Below are 17,812 nucleotides of genomic sequence, written 5' to 3' on the forward strand. Positions count from 1 at the left end.
TACATGTTTCTTCAATTTATGTAGGGGGAGATGCTTGATCTGGTTGTGAAGGGTAGAGGCTGTCATAAATTCATGCCGAATATGGCCACCCTAGTAAAGAAAGATGTAAGTAAGGGGTTTAAACTGAGTGAGACAACCCATGTAAGTGCCTTTTCTTCATAAATTTGCATGCATGATGGTTTTATCTGTGCCTCACCCGTATTTGTTTTTATTTGTGCCTGAACCTTTCATGTTTATTGACTAGTTCCATGTACCTGTATTTGTTGATGGCCTCTGGATGTTGTATGTGGTGAACAAGTGTAAAAAGTCAGTACGCCTTTACAAGACAACCGATGATTCAATTGACAACACGAATGTTCATGAAGCTGTGGTAAGCAAGCGTTATTAATGTCCTAATAACGTTTCGTATATGTTATGTGCTACTAAAGCATAAATAGCACAACGCTAATAGATGGAATTTTCTATATGTTTTTGCAGAAAAGGACGTTGGAGAAAGCAACAAGTTTGGCCGGTGGGATTTCGCTCAAGTGCGTGAAATGGCAATCGAAGGAGAAGAAAGGAGTGGCAATTGAGGGGATTCAAACAACTTACGTCATGCACCGTTTTCTTAAGTTACTATATCCATCTGATGGAAACTTGGCAGAACTTTAGAAAGACGGTAAAATGTGCCGTAAGTTAGCGTTAGGATTTATGTTGGGTCACCAAAATAACGGGAGCAGTTACATCATTAAGAAACTGATCGGGGAAGTCTATTAAGAAAATGACTTGTTTAATTTTATGTAAATTTGTTTGTATACACTTTAAATTAACGAATTGCATTTCCACGTGAAGACAACGTAGTAAACGGACCATTTCGCACACATCTTCAAATTAATTACCAGAGAATATGGAGTATGTACATTGAAGCTATACAATATACGTAGTAAACGGACCGTACGGCATATGTACATTGAACCTATACAATATACGTAAAACTGACCATTGAATATGCAGTATAAAAATGAAAGGACACCATCTCCATCTCCTATATATATGTGTCCCCATAAATTTTTTTCTCTGTCAACCATTCCATCAACACAACCCAAAAACCCTAAAAAACCTAAATGGAAGTTGTTTACCCATACAAAAGAATGAGGTGGGAACCAAGGGTCTATACACCAAATAACTATAAGGTCAAGGGATACAACAAGACATCAGAAGCATTCGAGTTGGTTCGTGCGGGGACCTTATCATGTCCTACATCCGCCAAGATGCGATACGGAAACTAGGTGAATCGCCCTGGTTTTGCGAGCATGGGGCGTTAATTGGTACCATAACGAAGGTGGCCGTGATGAAACGAAGAAGTATAAAATGTCAATTAGTGGTGGTTGGCCACAACCACCATATTGTCTATGAAAATGGACAATATTCAATTAGGAAATGTTTTGTTTGTTTTTTATTTTATGGAATAATCAAAAAATATTAATATATAATGTTTATGTTTATCTAAGTAAGTTTCGTTCTTTTTAGATCATTTTACGTTAAGAAAATATATTAATGTTATAATGTTTATGTTTATCTAAGTAGGTTTCGTTCGTTGTTAGATCATCATATCACATAATGCAATATTATAATATCCGTATCATAAAGCTATTAAAATAACGCAATATTGTTAAGATCTTATCTCTTTTTTTTTTTTAATTTTCTGCCACAGTATAATCCTATAATCATGTTCATATTGTACTGAATAAAAAAATAAATAAAAAAATACAAATCGTTTATTTTAAAATCCCACAACAAAGTGGCACCCATTCATATTTTTTTCCACTTCCCCATATAAACTGACTGCACAGAGAAGTTGAAGAGACATACCGTCTGATAACGTCTACATCACGCCTACTTCTTCATCATTATCAACAAGGTAGGTCTGATCTCACATTTAAACTTAAATATGTTTATTAATAATTTAACAAGTATGTATGTTACCGTATATGTTAAAGAATTATTGTTCTTCATCAGTAGAAGATGAAGTACTTGATGGAATATTGTTCTTTGTATACAAATTTTGCCCTAAATTTATACTCTGTACAAGTTTAAATGATTATTGTTGCTTAGTCAGTCCAAGATGCATGCTTGTTCTTCATATATTGATGTCTTGATGATTCTGATTATATGATATGTAATCCCCAAATATGCATGTTCTACATATATTGAGGTTTAGGTTTAAAGGATTGATGATTGTGAGTTTTGAGTAACATCATGTATCTCGTTAATCTTTATGCATGTTTGATCTTCTTGGAATCTTTGAAGAAATTATGGATATGAACAAGAAAACGGAAGTGCGACCCTTTTCGGTGGAAGTTTCAACATCCAAATAAAAGACAAGCGGTTTCAAATCCGGATTGTCCTTGGGAGGCGGAAATAACAAAACTAGAGGAAGAAAGATTTCTTAGAAGGGCTAGGAATGTTCCAAATTGATTGCGTATCCAAAAGGAAAGGTCATCCTCAAAGGGACAGATGAGAGATCATCCGCTTACGAAGTGGGTTCTAATGAGGACTTGATGGTGGGTTATATAATACCCAGGTGCGGCTGGTGGAAACGTTCTGTGAGCAAGGCAACAAGGGGATGGTATACCTGGTGGTTCCACTCAGGCCCGACCATTGAACGTATTGAAGAGCAACTGCGTACTGAGAACCTCTTCTACGACGGAGATTATAAGAGGCGATATTGTCCATGACTTTATTTACTTTTAAGTTGATCTTTTAGGGCTCTAAGTTTAAATTGGTATGTAATTTTGTAATTATAAGCTCATGGTTTCTGGAATTAAACTTATGGTATGTGAAATTAAACTTGGTCAATATAATTAGACTTCATTAAGTAGATGATTGTCTTCATTATGCAAAATGCAATTTCATTCATATGCAATTTACATGACAAACAGACTAACGGTAAAATTCGTAAGATGACCCATTCATCGATCGATTAACATCTCCTTCCATCGCATGCAAAGGAGGAGTAGGCTGTGATGCACCAAATGTGCTTCTGCTAGGGGTAGAATAAGGTGAGCGTAATTGCGATGCACCTAATACGCTCCTTGTAGGAGTTGATTGCGACGTATCAAACTGGCTCCGCGTAGGGGTACATTGTGACGCACAAAACAGCTCGCGTAGGGGTACATTGCGACGCACCAAGCGGCTCCTCGTAGGGGTACATTGCGACGCACCAAACGTCTTGTAGGAGTAGATTGCGATGCACCAAACTCGCTACATGCAGTATTTAAATGATTGCTCTCATTAGCGGTGAATGGGTTTGGAACATTAGTTTTTTTCTGCAATTCAAAAAATTATGACGTTATTAGAGGGTTATGCAAAAAAGCCGAGTAAAGAATTTAGTACAACAATGAATAACAATTACTCTATTACTCACCTTCTTATTCTTTCTAGCATCGGGAGTTCTATTGCCTTTTGGTACCCTCCCAGATCTTCTTCTGTCAACAGGGTCCTGCAGACCACCTTCCCTCTGTCTTCGCCTTCCTCTTCATATATCTAATATTGCATTCCTTAGGTTGTAGCCTTCTATGACCCCATACCCTAGAAGAAACACCGCCAGGGACATAGGCGTCTATAGTTTCAACACCAACAATCCCCTCCAACTCCTTAATTAATTCAGAAGTCAATCTATCATATGTTGCATAAGTTTCATCGTCTCGAAGCGCTAGTGTGGAAATGTAATGGTTCCTTATAGTTACCTCCAACGACTTCTTCGCACGAGCTGAGGCTTCCGGATTATAGTACCCAGTTTTGATTGTCTCGTATTCTCTAACCAAGTCCTTTCGCCATCGATCAAGTATATACTTCTCTGGGATCACCTTCACATCTTCGATAACCATGCATCTAATAATATGTCGACACAAAGATACCCTTGAACTCAAATAACTTACATGAGCACTTGAGCAACCCCACACTTCGTCAATATCAACCCAATATTTCTTACACTTGCCAAATGGCGCCACTTTTTTATCTTCAACGTTAAATGTCACACTATGCCCAAGTCTTCTCGGCGGATCAGCGTTCGTATAAATTAACCCAATTACCTCGTCACGTACCAACTTATATATCTTCTTAGTATACAATTTATGGAAAACCTGCTCAACAAGTAAGTTGCACTCAATCTTATACGGTTTCTCTGTGCAATCGTGATTGTTCGCGGTCTCCTCCTCCACTTTCAATTTCAAGGCTTCCTCAATTTTCTGGGCAAACTGACTTAAAGTAGTCCTCCCATTGACATAAGTTTTGAAAAACCGGTTTTGTTGCTCACTCCTCTGCGTCGACGACATCCCAGCACAAAATGCCCCACGCCAATATGCGGGGACCCAACTCTCCCTGATCAAATACGACTCCGTCACCCACGAACATTTTTCAATACCATACTTACGAACCATTTCCTTCCATGCTATCTCAAAATCATGCACCTCCAAACTGTCGTGAACTGCTAAATTAAGGTCACTTGAGATATCGTTCCAAAGTGGATGTTTTCCTGCATTTTTACCAAAGCATTTTTCAATATGTGCCAAAGGCAGAGCCTGTGGCGAGTGTTTGGGAAGATTTTTTTAATTGTATTACCAATTGCTCTTTCCTGGTCTGTCAATATAACTGATGGAGCTTTACCCATGCATTCTAAAAACTTGGCAAAAACCCACTCAAAACATTCTTCATAATCACGCGTAACCAAAGCACAAGCAAAAGCAATTGAATTCCCATGTTGATTCACCCCTATGAAAGGGGAAAAAGGCATGCGATACCTGTAACACCATGATTTACTCTATCAGATTAATGATATACTACAAAACTTATACTTACATAACCAAACAAATAAAATCAGTAATCAGAATAATTTCTATAGTACAATTAAATTGGTAATTTTAATTTAAATTTTATGAATTCTTGAAGCACGGTAAAACACTCCTACTCTTACATAACAAAACAAACAAATACGATTAATCAAAATAACACTTTAACACAGATAAATTGAGATATAACGCCTTACATATTCGTCAAGAAAGTTGTATCGTACGACACAACGTCTCCATACGATTTAAACATAGCTCGGCAGCGTGAATCACACCAAAAAACATTCATTGGAGCCCCAAAATCATCGAGCTCAATTGCATAGAAATAATTAGGATCCTCCTCTTTCATCTTCTCAAAATATGCCTTCAATTCTTCAGCATCGCCATCTATGACGCTACGTCTTCGTTCTTGATTGATGGCGTTTCGACTATCACTAAACTTAAAGCCAAGGTTCTCATGACCTCCCCCCTCCAAGACCAACGACTTGTAATTATTTAATATTGAAATACCAGCAGCATCATTGATCATCATCCTCTTTTTGAAGTAGTCATTTATATGTCTAAACCCAACAAATAACCGGCTTTTCTTAGGATCTATCTCATGGTTGTGCTCTAAATGGCATTGCGTTATCTTCACTACGTCTTCATCGTCGAAATAACGGGACTCAATGTAAGCATTGCAGACATCCTTGGTTTTAGCAGCATGACCACAACAAAGCCTTAATCTTTCATACATATGATACCGCGGTTCATTCTTAAAGGAACCTTTTTTTGAAACACCGTCTTCCTTGTACTTTTTAAAGAGTTTATTACTGCGAATGTACCATGAAAACCCCTTCTTATATATGAATGAACGGGCGAAAGTCTGCGAGTTCTTGAGATGACTTGTAAGCCAAACCTACAACGGGTTCAACAATGTTGTCGTTCTCAGCCACGATGAACAGCGGTGTCATCATCATCCACTGGACCGTCGCCATACAACTCGACATACTCTTTCATTAAATCAACATCGCCATTATATTCTGCTTCACCGTTGCCTTTTGTTTCTGCTGCTCGTGAACATTCACCTTCTTCATACAAGTTATTGAGATCAAAATCAAGCGCCATCTAATCATATTTTGAACGAGTATTTTTTTTTGGTGTAGATGTTCAACGAGTATTAAAAAATAAGGTTTCCAAAATTTTAATCACTGTATTTTTTTTGTTCTAGTATAAGTTACTGTATTTAAGTAATGAAAATAATAAGAGAGATAAAGTGTCAATTAAAAAGATTAGATTAAAAATAAGTGTTGTTAATTATAAAGATTAGATTAAAAATAAGTGTTGTTAATTATAAAGATTAGATTAAAATAAGTGTTAATTAATCTTGGGGTTATTCCCAATACTACTCCCGCCAAAACCCAAATAATCCCTCCCATTTTTCCCTCCAACTTTCCCTCCAAACAAAAAAAGAATCTTTGACTCACCTTTACACGTGGCGAGCGCTGATTGACCCGTGTACCAAGGCCTTGTACACGCCGTGTACTCCTAACATCTTTGCTATTTGTCACAATGGACAAACTCATCAAAATAAAGTTCTTGTGACAAATCCAAGAAGAAAAACTAGACATTAATTAAGAATTAATACAGTTTTTATTTTTGTTGGTAAATGGAATTTAAAGATTTAGGGGAGAGTTAATGTGAGTCATTTATTAAGGAAGAAATTAGTGCACATGATGTGCATTGAATTATGGTGTAGCATGGTTCAAATTTCTGGCGGGATTTTTTTTTTGTTTTGGTGTAGCAACAGCTAACACCGACCCTAAGTGTAGCCTCGCCTCTGTCACCATGCCACTATGTTAAAGCTCAGCTAAAATCATTTAAGCCACAAACGTCCCGTATATTACGGGGTTTAGAAACTAGTTTACATCAAAAAGACGAATTCAATGTAAAGACCTAGCTTATTTCGCTTTAATGGGAGGATACTAGTTTATTCCACAAGAAAAACATCACTACTTTTACATAAGAAAAAAATGAATTAATTTTTAAAAAATAAAAAGAGAAAAAAGAAAAAAGAAATCTAGGAATGTTTTTTATCCAAGTTGTTAACAAACCGGGTCATCTGAAATCTCCAAAACAAGAAATAAAGCAAAGCGAGGGCAATCATAAGAAATGGCCACAAAGACTGAGCCTCACTCTCCTCGTTTGACCCTACTTCCTCAATCCTAAACCATTCTCTCTCCTGTCCCTTTGATTTTCCCGTCATGCCCTCCTCAGCAAACCCATATAACAAATATACCCTTCCTTTATTCCCCACACTCACGCTGGAAGGGAACCCCTCACTCTCAAGGGTAATTCTGTCAATTAACTCTCCCCTACCCCACCTGTCCTCGCTCTTCAACACCCACACCTCACTCGTCGAAACCACAAATACGACGCCGTCTTCTCTAACGGCGATTCCGTGCGCTGACGTCAACTCCACCTCCTTCGGTAGTGCCACAGACGACATCTTTCCGTTAACGGCATCCACTCTCAGCAATTTCCCCGTGTTTGACTGGACTACTAGAAGTAACTCCTTTCCGTCCAGGTAAACGACGCCGTTTAGGCCGGCGTAGCTGTACGGCGAGGTGCGATCAAGCGATAGGACCGAAGCTGTGCCGTTTAAGGAGACTTTCCAGATTAGGTTTTCGCCGAAGTTGGTGACGTAGGCGTTGCCATGGGGGTCCAAAGCGACGTCGTTTGAGGCGGCGGAGGAAGGGGAGTCGGTTGGGAGATGAGTCAGAAAGAGAAGGGTGAGGGAATTGGATGTGCGGTGGAGAGAGAATGCGGCGACGTACGGCGTATTGACGGTGTTGAAGGCGGCGATGAGGCGGTTACGGCGGGTGTCAAAGGCTAGACCGAGGACAATTGGATTGTAAGGGAGGTTGCTTGCGGAGGAAGTTAGGGTTTGAATGACGCCGTTGTTGGTGACGGTGTGGAAGGTGCCGTGTCTAACAGAGGCGACGATGAAGTGATTGGAGGTTGGGTCCCACGTGAGACCCTCCGGGTACAAGGTTGGTGATCTGAAGGTTATGACGTGGCGTTCACGAGATTCGGAAATGGAGGATTGTGATATGAAGACGAAGACGACGATGAAGATGGAGAGACGCAGTGGTAAGGGTGTTAATAATGTTTTAGCCATAATTGATTGATCAAGTTTATAGTTGCTATTAATGGAAACTTCCGATTTGATGGTGTTATATATATTGGGTTAGGCCGTTAGGAGGGTAGTTTTGGGATTTGAGCTACTTATAATTAGTCCACCTTTTCTTCAAGTTTGTTACAAGGAAGCATATCGCATGTTTTGTTTGATCACATATGCCCACCTTACTCCGACGCATTTTAGGATGCTTCGTGAATTCAGAAATCGGGTAGAGTATTAGATCGTGTACCAGTGGTTTATTCATATAGGTAGGTATTTATTATACATATGAAAAACAGGAGACATGATTGCGAAACAACACTAACAATAACAATACCAAATTACACACCGATTTATTCTGTTTTAGAAAACTAGTACAAGTACACAGCGATATAATTCGAGTAATATCCAAATTCTTGCGCTGAGCATCCCTTGTTAATTGTTATGTTCAGAACTGCAAATCAAACCCACATTATCAGATGGAAAGAATGAATAAATTTCGGTACAAAAACATATGGTCATAGACTTATAGTATTAAATTAAATATTGGTGGAAAAAACATTACCCTTGGGCATGGGTTGTAGCCAAATGAGCCATTGTTGGCAGAGTAGTAGCTACTCTCCTCTCTCATTCCCATGTTAGACCCAAACCCACCGCCAGCTTGATACCCCATACCCATTCCATTTCCCATGCTCATCCCATAGTTGCTACTAACCATTTGGTTGCCACCCATACCCAGGCCTGCCGAACCCATACTTGAGTAGCTAGAGTACTCTGACATTTGCCCACCTCCGAGACCACCCCCGAACCCACCTTGGAAACCGTTGTAAGAGCTCATGCCACCCATTGAGCCACCAAAGTAGCTAGCTTCCTGCTCTGACTCGCTGTGGGAGCTCTGGAAACGGAAGTCCATGGCTCTTTCTCCTAAACACCCCTTTGGAAATTAAGCTCTTGTTTTGCTTAGCTCAATGCCTTAAGGATTGTGAATTGTTGCATTTATATAGTGGCTAAATTGGGGAGGAATCACATCCACCATCTCTGCTTTCACCTTTTGAAAATTCTCTGCTGCACCTTAGTGAGTGTGAAAATTAGAATTGTTAAAGTGAGGATATATAATTTCCCTTAAATAAGGAAGCCTAATCTAAAGAAAATTCTCTGGTTTTAGAACTCCTATCCTGCCATATTGACACGTTTTAGAATATTTTCCATTTCTTAATATTAATAAAGTTGGCAAGTGAAAGCATATTATATTATCATCTTTAAATCTTATGATGCTATAAACTTTAAATGCTGAACATATCATGAATCTTATGCTTAAATATAGACTAAATGCCATTGTCTTGCTTTTTCTTAGTCAATTTATACGAAAATCATCTCATATGGACCATAGCTGTCTTATCAATGGATGCGTTTGTGGGTAATGCAGCCGAATCCACATAATTTTGAGTGCAAAACAGGCCATTGTGAGGCTTCTTGGTCAGCTGTGATCAACTCCTTGTTCTTTATGTTAGCAGGATATTTGCTTAATATTTGCTGCCTTTCAGGGCCGTCCCGGTAGTTTTGGGGGCCCTGTGCGAACTCTTCGAGAGAGGTCCCATACCATTTTTATTAAAAGAAAAATGGGAAAATCGTATCTTAACTATTATATATGAGAGTTTTCTATGACTAGTGTATTCTTCAATCCTAGACGAAATGCAGATACAAATATAAATTTCTTTCCATTTTTTAACAATAGTAAAGTGGCACAGTGGTTAGTCGCTCACTAAAGAAGCAACACAACCCGGGTTCAACTCCCTCATAGCCTTATACCACTTACCACCAAGTCATAGTGAGAATTATATTAATATAATGACCTAAATTTATTATCAATTAACGCAACTAATCTTTGCAATTGGGCCCCCTCAAGTCGGGGGCCCTGTGCGGCGGCACCTATTGCACATGCCCTGCTGCCTTTGTATAAACTACCCAGTACTACTTATCCTTTGAACCGGTGCTTAGATCGTGGAATTTTAGGATTGAGGTTGTATTGAGACCGAAATTAACAGCGTGGATCTCTTATCATAATTTGATATTGAGAGCTAATGACTCCCTGCACCACAAAGTATTCCTACAAGTCAATATATACTACGGAGTACTATATTACTCCCTACAGGTTAGTAACCAAGATAGCTTTTGTCTAATGTTGTGATGCATGTTCTAAATGTTTCTAGATTAGAATAGATGTTATAACGGGGGTGAATAGAATAGGAATGCATTCAATCTCATGACAAAAACTTATATGAGACAATTGTACAAGTGAGACCAACCATTAACTTATAACTAAGTAACTAAGTGAGGATGAAATAAGGATTCGAGTTGGTCTCACATGTGAATCAGTTAGTCTGGAATTGTGTGAGCCCATGTTTTAAATCAAGCTTCGCTAATTTTGACGAATTTGTGTAAACTATGCCTGTGTATATAGGGAGCTAGCAAGTTGGAGCTTTCAATAGTGGTAAGATTTCTTGCTAGTTGCTATACATATTTTTGCTAAGCTATTGATCTCTGTTAGCTGCATGAACTGATGTCTCTTTTCCATTTTACCAGTTTTTTAAGCCTCTGATTGGGCGGATTCTCTAGAAGGACTGAAAAAGATCTTGATCATGGATTGGGAATGTGTAATACGGGATGATGTAGAGAAAGAAAATCATGTACGCCCTATAACATAAGCCATAAACCAACCCTTTTCAAAATCAGTGCTTGAAGAATCTGTAACCCTTTTTCCTGATAAAAGTAAAGCACCAGATTCCTCAAGATGAAAATGGTAAGTGCCACTATCCCGAGATCTCTAAATGGTGCAAGGCTTTCTGGAAGTGGAATAAAGTGCATCAAAGTCTAAGTTTGGAAATCTAAGGTCCAATTTGGTGAGATACATTGTACTTGGAAATGTGAAATACAATTTACTGAAGGGTCTTGGTACAATATGCAAGTGTCAAATTGTCCAAGAGAGAAGCAAATAACACAAATTCTCATTATAGACGGACACTATCCTATCCGTCTATAGCTATAGACGGATAGTGTCCCTCTCACAAATGAAAGTGGGTAGTGCAAGTGGGTGGGAAATGGATACCCCCACTTGCCCTCTCACTTTAATTTTATGAGAGGGCCACTATCCGTCTATAGCTATAGACGGATAGTGGCCGTCTATAACGAGACGGATTGAGCAAATAATTGGAAGAGACTAATAGAAGTGTTCAAGATCCGAGAAAAAGTAAGGGTATTACAAATTGATCGATAGTGATAAATTACTCGTTGTAGTTATACTCTTATGAGAGTTTGTATACTTTAGTGGACCAATTTGCAGAGTCGGCCTTTGTTTCCCTTAGTTGAGAAGGGGTTTCTAGTAAAAATTGTGCGTCTTCTTTACTTGCATTTACTTGCACTGTTTTGTGTGTTTCCTTTCTATCATCGCTGTTGGGTGAGATTCTTCACAGACCGGTTTAGGGGATGCTTCTCCAACTGATACTATCTTGTAACTGAAATGGGATCCACAAGGCAATTTTGATGCTTATGGATAGCTACTGTTAAATAGAATGGTGTTAACTGTTTTACTTCATGAACATAGTTTGAACTCGGGAAAAAGCTGAAGTTGCACTAATTTCGTCATTTTGAGATGCTTAAAAGCTTCTTAAAACTAACTATTAGATGATCTGAATAAAATAATTGCACATTTTTTATCAGTAGGGTATTTGCTATAGATTCATTTAAAGACTTGCTGATTTACTTCTCGCTGCTTCTTCTCTAAAGGATGATTCATGTCAGCTGGCCTCAAATCATTTTGGGATTAAGGCTCTGATGTTGTTGTTGTTGTTGACTATAAATAACTGTACGAGTGGGAATTAGCGCTATGACCGACATTTTATGCGAGTATGGGTCATCCTAAGGCATTGGGGTAATAATGTTGTTTACGTTTAGCGTTTAGCTATGTTTATGTACAAAGATGAATGTCAGAATTAGAATATTTTAGTAAAAAACGCACCATATTAGTATTGGATAAGATAGCAATGGTGTACAACCAGAAATTACTGGTATTACAGTAGTAAACATAGCATTACATACTTCCTGCCAAAATCACACTAGTTAACAATCCATACTGGGACAATTTATTCTATTAATAGGACTCGGTAACAATCCCCTTGAGCTCATTGGCAGGACCGAATTACTGTGTCGCTTTAGCAGTACTGCGGCAATCAACAATAACGACCGTTAGTAGAGATTAAACAAAGTATCCAAGGCAGAAGAGACTCACAATGGTTTTTTAAAATAAATAGGTCTAGGTAGTCAGAAAACTTACTGGCCTCCTGACCCTGCATGGGTCAGCATAGGTGTCATTCTCATAGACGATGCGCTCATCCCTCTCGACATACTCAACGGCAGCTCCACCAGGGTGGTGGTGATGACCATGTCGAGGAATGACCACATCAGTCTCACTTACAACATCACTGACCATGTTGTGGCGGTGTTGGTTCACTGGGAAACCGGAATTGTAGGTGTTGTACCCGTTGGAGTAGGAGTCGACCTCTCTCTCAGCCTCGTAGGAGGAGTAGCGGTTTCCATAGTAAGACATTGCTATTTGATCTCTTCTTAGTATTAGTAGTAGAAATAGGCTTTGGTGAGATGATTGAGGAGGAGCATTGATTGAATGCTTATATAGTAGCGATACGGAATATTGTTGCGCCGAATTTGCTGCCTTTTTTTTTGCTTATTCTCATCTCCTACTTAGTGGAGGATAGACATTTGAGTTGTAATTCCGTGTTTTGTAAGTTGATGATGATAAATTTAGCATCCAACTGACGGAAAGTAGGGGGATACAGGAGGAGCCCAATTGCTCGAATCCAACCAAATTTTGCTGCAATGGCCAACCCAGATTATTCTGCTCCTTTGGTTACGCAACTTCAATGACAATTCAATAGTCACTGTTAGAAGATTAAGCAGAGAATTTGGGCAGCTGTGAAGTGAATGCTGATGTGAGATGGGCTGTAAGTCTGTAATAACACGGATTATAAAATAAAGGAAAAACTTATATAAAGGAAATATCAGAGTATAATACTGATAAAGGGTCAAGGTGGCGGAAACACCTGACCAATCCGGTTCGCTACTAAAACCAAAACAACTAATACATTATTCAAAGATTCTTAAAACATAAAGCAAAATCCTATTTTATTATTAAGCTCGCTTCGCACATTCCCCAAGCAAGCATCACCCAGTCAACAACAATCTGAACAACCTGAGAATGGGGGTCGACAATCAGTCGGGAGTAACTAGATGCTCTCTCAGTCATGTTTACAACAATTGAATATAACCAACAATCATTAACAATTGAAATGTAAAACCAGTAAACATGTGAGATCATCTATACTCATGAAAACCCAACACAACTTACCATGACATAATCAATCTTAAATGGACGAAATCATGCTGTAACACCCCCGCACACCAGGACGCCTTACCAAGGACCATCCCAGTGTATGAGGATGTTACCATCTCGGTCACCCGAGGTAGTAGATCAAATAGACAATAAAGGACATTTATAAATTAATTACTTTAATTCTTTACAAGCAAATACAAAGCTGATTACAGGTGATAGCTATGACTACTATGGAACTCGTACATCAGGATATCTAAGCCGGTAGCGTGATGACTCGATCCCCTCCATGCCCAACAACATCAAACCAACGGTACCTGCTAAGCCAACTGCTCATCATCCCCGAATGAATCATCACAGTTTTGAAAACATAATACGGGGTCAGTTACTGAACAATTAAAATAAGACAAGTATGATAAGTAACCAGCTGATCATCCACCATCTCCGGTCTCCCGATCTCACATAGTAACCGACTACACACCGAAGTGTGTAGCCCTGCCAGACTACCCATCGCAACAGGTAGCCCACGCCGCCAGTGGGGGACCGCAGCCAATCCCCACCAAAATCCCGCTCATCAACGAGCGATAACCCTGTCCCTTAATGTGCACATCCCCTCTCGTGACGGGTTCCACGGAGGCCGAACTAGGGCGTGAAGCCACTCCCGCAAGTGACTCCACCACAAACCTCACAACACCATCACAACCACCACCATCACACCAACACTCCGATGATCAGCAGAGAACAGTAAAACACAATACAAACACATCTTAATTCAATTAACAGTAGCTGAGTAGGGAAACCCTACCTTAACGCCAACCATGAAAATGCATCCACACACAGCCAAACAAGACTCCAAGACGAATCCTACAACGATGACCACATCCTATTATACAACTACTTCCAACAATCTACTGAAGGAAACCACAAAACAACGACTTACCTAATAACGCGGACCGACGGTGACACGGACGACGACCACGCACACATCCTTCCTATGCAAACCCCGTCTTCGGTTGAGATGCAGGCTACATATATGAGAGTGTATGGGGGTAGAGGTGATTGGTGAGAGAGAGGTAGGCTAGGGTTAGAGGAAGAAGAACTGTCGAAATAAATGGGAAATGAAATAAATCTTGCGAACTTGCGTTTTTATATCAACGCGTCAACAGCAGCCATACTCGGTTGAGTACTCACATACTCGGCCGAGTAGGCTCTACTCGGTCGAGTATACACGATACTCGGCCGAGTAGTCCCTGCTAGGTCGAGTAAACACTCTTGTAAGGTACCTAACCTAGCCTAGTCTCTCACCTATCCCTTCCTAAGGTCTTTCCTGGTCAAAGGGTCGGTCAAAAGAGTCCTTAAACATCGTGGATATTACAGTCTTCCCCCCTTAAAAGGAACTTCGTCCCCGAAGTTCAGCCCACTCATCTCAACAACGAGGTTGGCCACCTCAAAGACGTTCCACAAAGCATAAAGACGTAACAACTCTACATAGCTTAAAGACGTATCAACTTCGAACACCACTAGAGAGTTTGTATCAACTTCGAACACCACTAGACGTATCAACTTCGAACACCATTACTCCTTGCGGTGATACTCTTATGAGAGTTTGTATACTTTTAGTGGATCAATTTGCGGAGTCCGCCTTTGTTTTACCCTTAGTTGAGAAGGGTTTCCACGTAATTGTGCATCTTCTTTACTTGCATTGTTTTGTGTGTTCCCTTTCTGTCATTGCTGTTGTTGTTGACTATAAATAACTCTACGAGTGGGATTTAGCGCTATGACCTGACTTTTTATGTGAGTATGGGTCATCCTGAGGCATTGGGGTAATAATTATCAAGAATATGTCATCCCTTAATAGAATTATTGTCAAATAATTCTACATATCTTTTGTATATATTTAGCATATCATATCTTATATATTAGGTAGCTTAATATTGTAATCATATCTTTTATATATGTTCATATCTTAGGTTGTAACTATAAGTAGCTTTACCCTGTAACTCTTTTCTTATGCAATCAATAATATTCATTCTTTACATGGTATCGAGCTTTTCCGATCCTCACGATCTCTAAATTTTTTTTCCTCTCTCACGCTGCATTCACGTCCCTTTGCCCCCGACCAACCCTCGATATGGCCAACCAACTCATCCTCCACAACGCTGTCCAACCCAACGCACCCCTTACTATTGTCACCTTTGCTAATTGCATCCAACTCAAGGATTCAATCACGTTCCGACAATGGAGATTTCAGATCAGGGCTATCCTTAATGGCCTTGCTTTGTTTTCCTTCATTGATGGTACGAATCCCGCCCCTGACCAAACCATCACGGTCAATCCCGTTCCCCCCGCCACTGCACCCACAACCCAAACCAACCCCGCCTACACTACTTGGTATCGCCAAGATCAGTTGATCCTTGGCTCTCTCGCTGGTACCTTAGCCCCGCCAATCGCTGCATTAATCGCCAATGACCAAACATCCCATGATGCTTGGACGACACTCTTGAAGTATTTTGCTAATTCTTCAAGAGGACACCGTCTTCAAATTAAAGATCGCCTTGACCACATTACCCATACCGACAATATGTCCATTACCGATTACATGACTTCAATTAAGTCTTGCACCGATGATCTCGCTCAACTTCAACACCCTATGGATGTTGACGATATCACCGCCAAAGTACTCAATGGTCTCAATAAGACCAAATATGGTTCTGTCATAGATGCAGTTCGTGTTCGAGATTCTCCTATCTCGTTTGATGCCTTACACGAACTGCTCATTCAACAAGAGCTTCGTCTGAAACACGAGGCTCCTACCGCTGCCTTTAATCCCTCTGCCAATCCGGCCCATTACCGCTACAACAACCGCACCACCAACTATCAACCCCGCCATAACAACAACAACTCCAATTCCCAAACCAACAACAACTCCAATTCCTATACCAAACCTAACACCAATCAATCCAATCAGCCGCGTCCATTCAAAGGAAGGTGCCAGTTTTGTGACACGGTTGGGCATGTGGCGTCTGACTGTCCTGACCTTGCCTCTAAGTACCCAACCTTTGCCTTCCCTACTCGAAAACCCCGCAACACCACACCCCAAGCGCACACGGCCACTCATTCGAACCCTCCCTCAACCCGCTCCTGGACCGTCGATAGCGGAGCGACGCACCACATCACCGATGATCTCAATACCCTTTCCCTTCATCAACCCTATGATGGACCCGATGATTTTAGTCATCGGTGACGGTTCTGCTCTTCAGATTACGCACTCTAGTTCTTTCTCTATTTCCTCCTCTACTGCTTCTTCAATTTTTTCTAATGTTTTAGTTGTTCCTCAAATCTCACGAAAATTACTCTCTATTTCCCAGTTCTATCTTGATAATAACGCATATGCCGTATTCTTACCCGACTCGTTTTTTGTTAAGGAAATCAAGACGGAACCGTGCTCCAGCCAGGGGTCCACTCATTGATGGATCCTATATCTGGACTCCTCCTACCCCGACAGCCCTTGTTGCCACAACGAATCAAGCATCGTGGCATCATCGTCTTGGCCACCCCTCCGCTAAAATATTTAAGCTTATTAATTCTAAGTTTCAATTACGTATTTCCGATTCTGATATTTGTATTCCTTGCAACTTGAATAACAGCCACAAATTACCTTTTGGCCCGTCAACTTTAAATTCTACCACTTCGCTAGATTTAAAATTTTCCGATGTCTGGACCTCTCCTATTTTATCCCCCGACTCCTTTAAATATTATGTCATTTTTGTTGATCGTTTCACCCCCTACATATGGCTATATCCTCTCAAACGTAAATCCGACACTCAAATAACATTCACCAAATTTCGTGCTATCACCGAAAAATTCTTTAATAAACCCATTAAACGCTTCTACTCCGACAATGGAGGAGAATTCACAACTCTTACCTCCCAACTAAATATCGATGGTATCACTCACCTTACTTCTCCCCCTCACACTCCCGAGCACAATGGTTTTGCTGAAAGACGACATCGTCACATAGTTGAAACCGGCCTATCCCTCCTTTCTCACGCCAAACTCCCCTTAACTCTATGGCCCTATGCCTTTTCTACCGCTGCCTACCTTATTAATCGAATGCCGACCCCGTCCCTCAACAACGAGTCCCCCTATTTCAAGCTCTTTAATCAAGAACCCAATTATCTTAAACTTCACAATTTTGGTTGTTTATGTTTTCCTTGGCTCCGGCCTTAGTCCGAGCATAAACTCCAAGCTCGCTCTATTGAATGTGTTTTCGTTGGTTATTCTCCAACCCAGAGTGCGTATCTGTGTTTAGACCCGACTACATCCCGTGTCTATGTTTCCCGACATGTTAAGTTTGTTGAAGACCAATATCCTTATACCCGCCTTCTCAATCTTAATACCGTGCCCTCTACCATGACCTCA

At 40.2% G+C, this 17,812-nt stretch overlaps 2 protein-coding genes and 2 long non-coding RNA genes across 4 annotated transcripts; all 4 read right to left on the reverse strand.

The window, feature by feature from the left end:
• Positions 1 to 1,981: 1,981 nt before the first annotated feature.
• Positions 1,982 to 5,936, reverse strand: LOC141651884 (protein FAR1-RELATED SEQUENCE 5-like). Its single transcript, XM_074459576.1, has 6 exons — positions 5,772 to 5,936; positions 5,105 to 5,727; positions 4,603 to 4,781; positions 3,570 to 4,516; positions 3,204 to 3,308; positions 1,982 to 2,062 (listed from the first exon to the last, which is right to left on the reverse strand). Exons 1-6 carry the CDS (start codon positions 5,934 to 5,936, stop codon positions 1,982 to 1,984), a joined length of 2,100 nt encoding a protein of 699 aa, XP_074315677.1.
• A 952-nt stretch (positions 5,937 to 6,888) lies between these two features.
• LOC141651885 (uncharacterized) lies at positions 6,889 to 7,989 on the reverse strand. Its single transcript, XM_074459578.1, has one exon. The coding sequence runs from the start codon at positions 7,987 to 7,989 to the stop codon at positions 6,889 to 6,891; it is 1,101 nt and encodes a 366-aa protein (XP_074315679.1).
• A 328-nt stretch (positions 7,990 to 8,317) lies between these two features.
• Positions 8,318 to 8,959, reverse strand: LOC141653752 (uncharacterized). Its single transcript, XR_012547506.1, has 2 exons — positions 8,555 to 8,959; positions 8,318 to 8,443 (listed from the first exon to the last, which is right to left on the reverse strand). It is a non-coding gene; the product is annotated as an uncharacterized LOC141653752 (long non-coding RNA).
• A 3,027-nt stretch (positions 8,960 to 11,986) lies between these two features.
• LOC141653751 (uncharacterized) lies at positions 11,987 to 12,648 on the reverse strand. Its single transcript, XR_012547505.1, has 2 exons — positions 12,320 to 12,648; positions 11,987 to 12,206 (listed from the first exon to the last, which is right to left on the reverse strand). It is a non-coding gene; the product is annotated as an uncharacterized LOC141653751 (long non-coding RNA).
• Between the last annotated feature and the right edge of the window lie 5,164 nt (positions 12,649 to 17,812).

The sequence above is a fragment of the Silene latifolia genome, chromosome 4, assembly GCF_048544455.1.
Source record: "Silene latifolia isolate original U9 population chromosome 4, ASM4854445v1, whole genome shotgun sequence".
NCBI classification, from domain to species: domain Eukaryota; kingdom Viridiplantae; phylum Streptophyta; class Magnoliopsida; order Caryophyllales; family Caryophyllaceae; genus Silene; species Silene latifolia.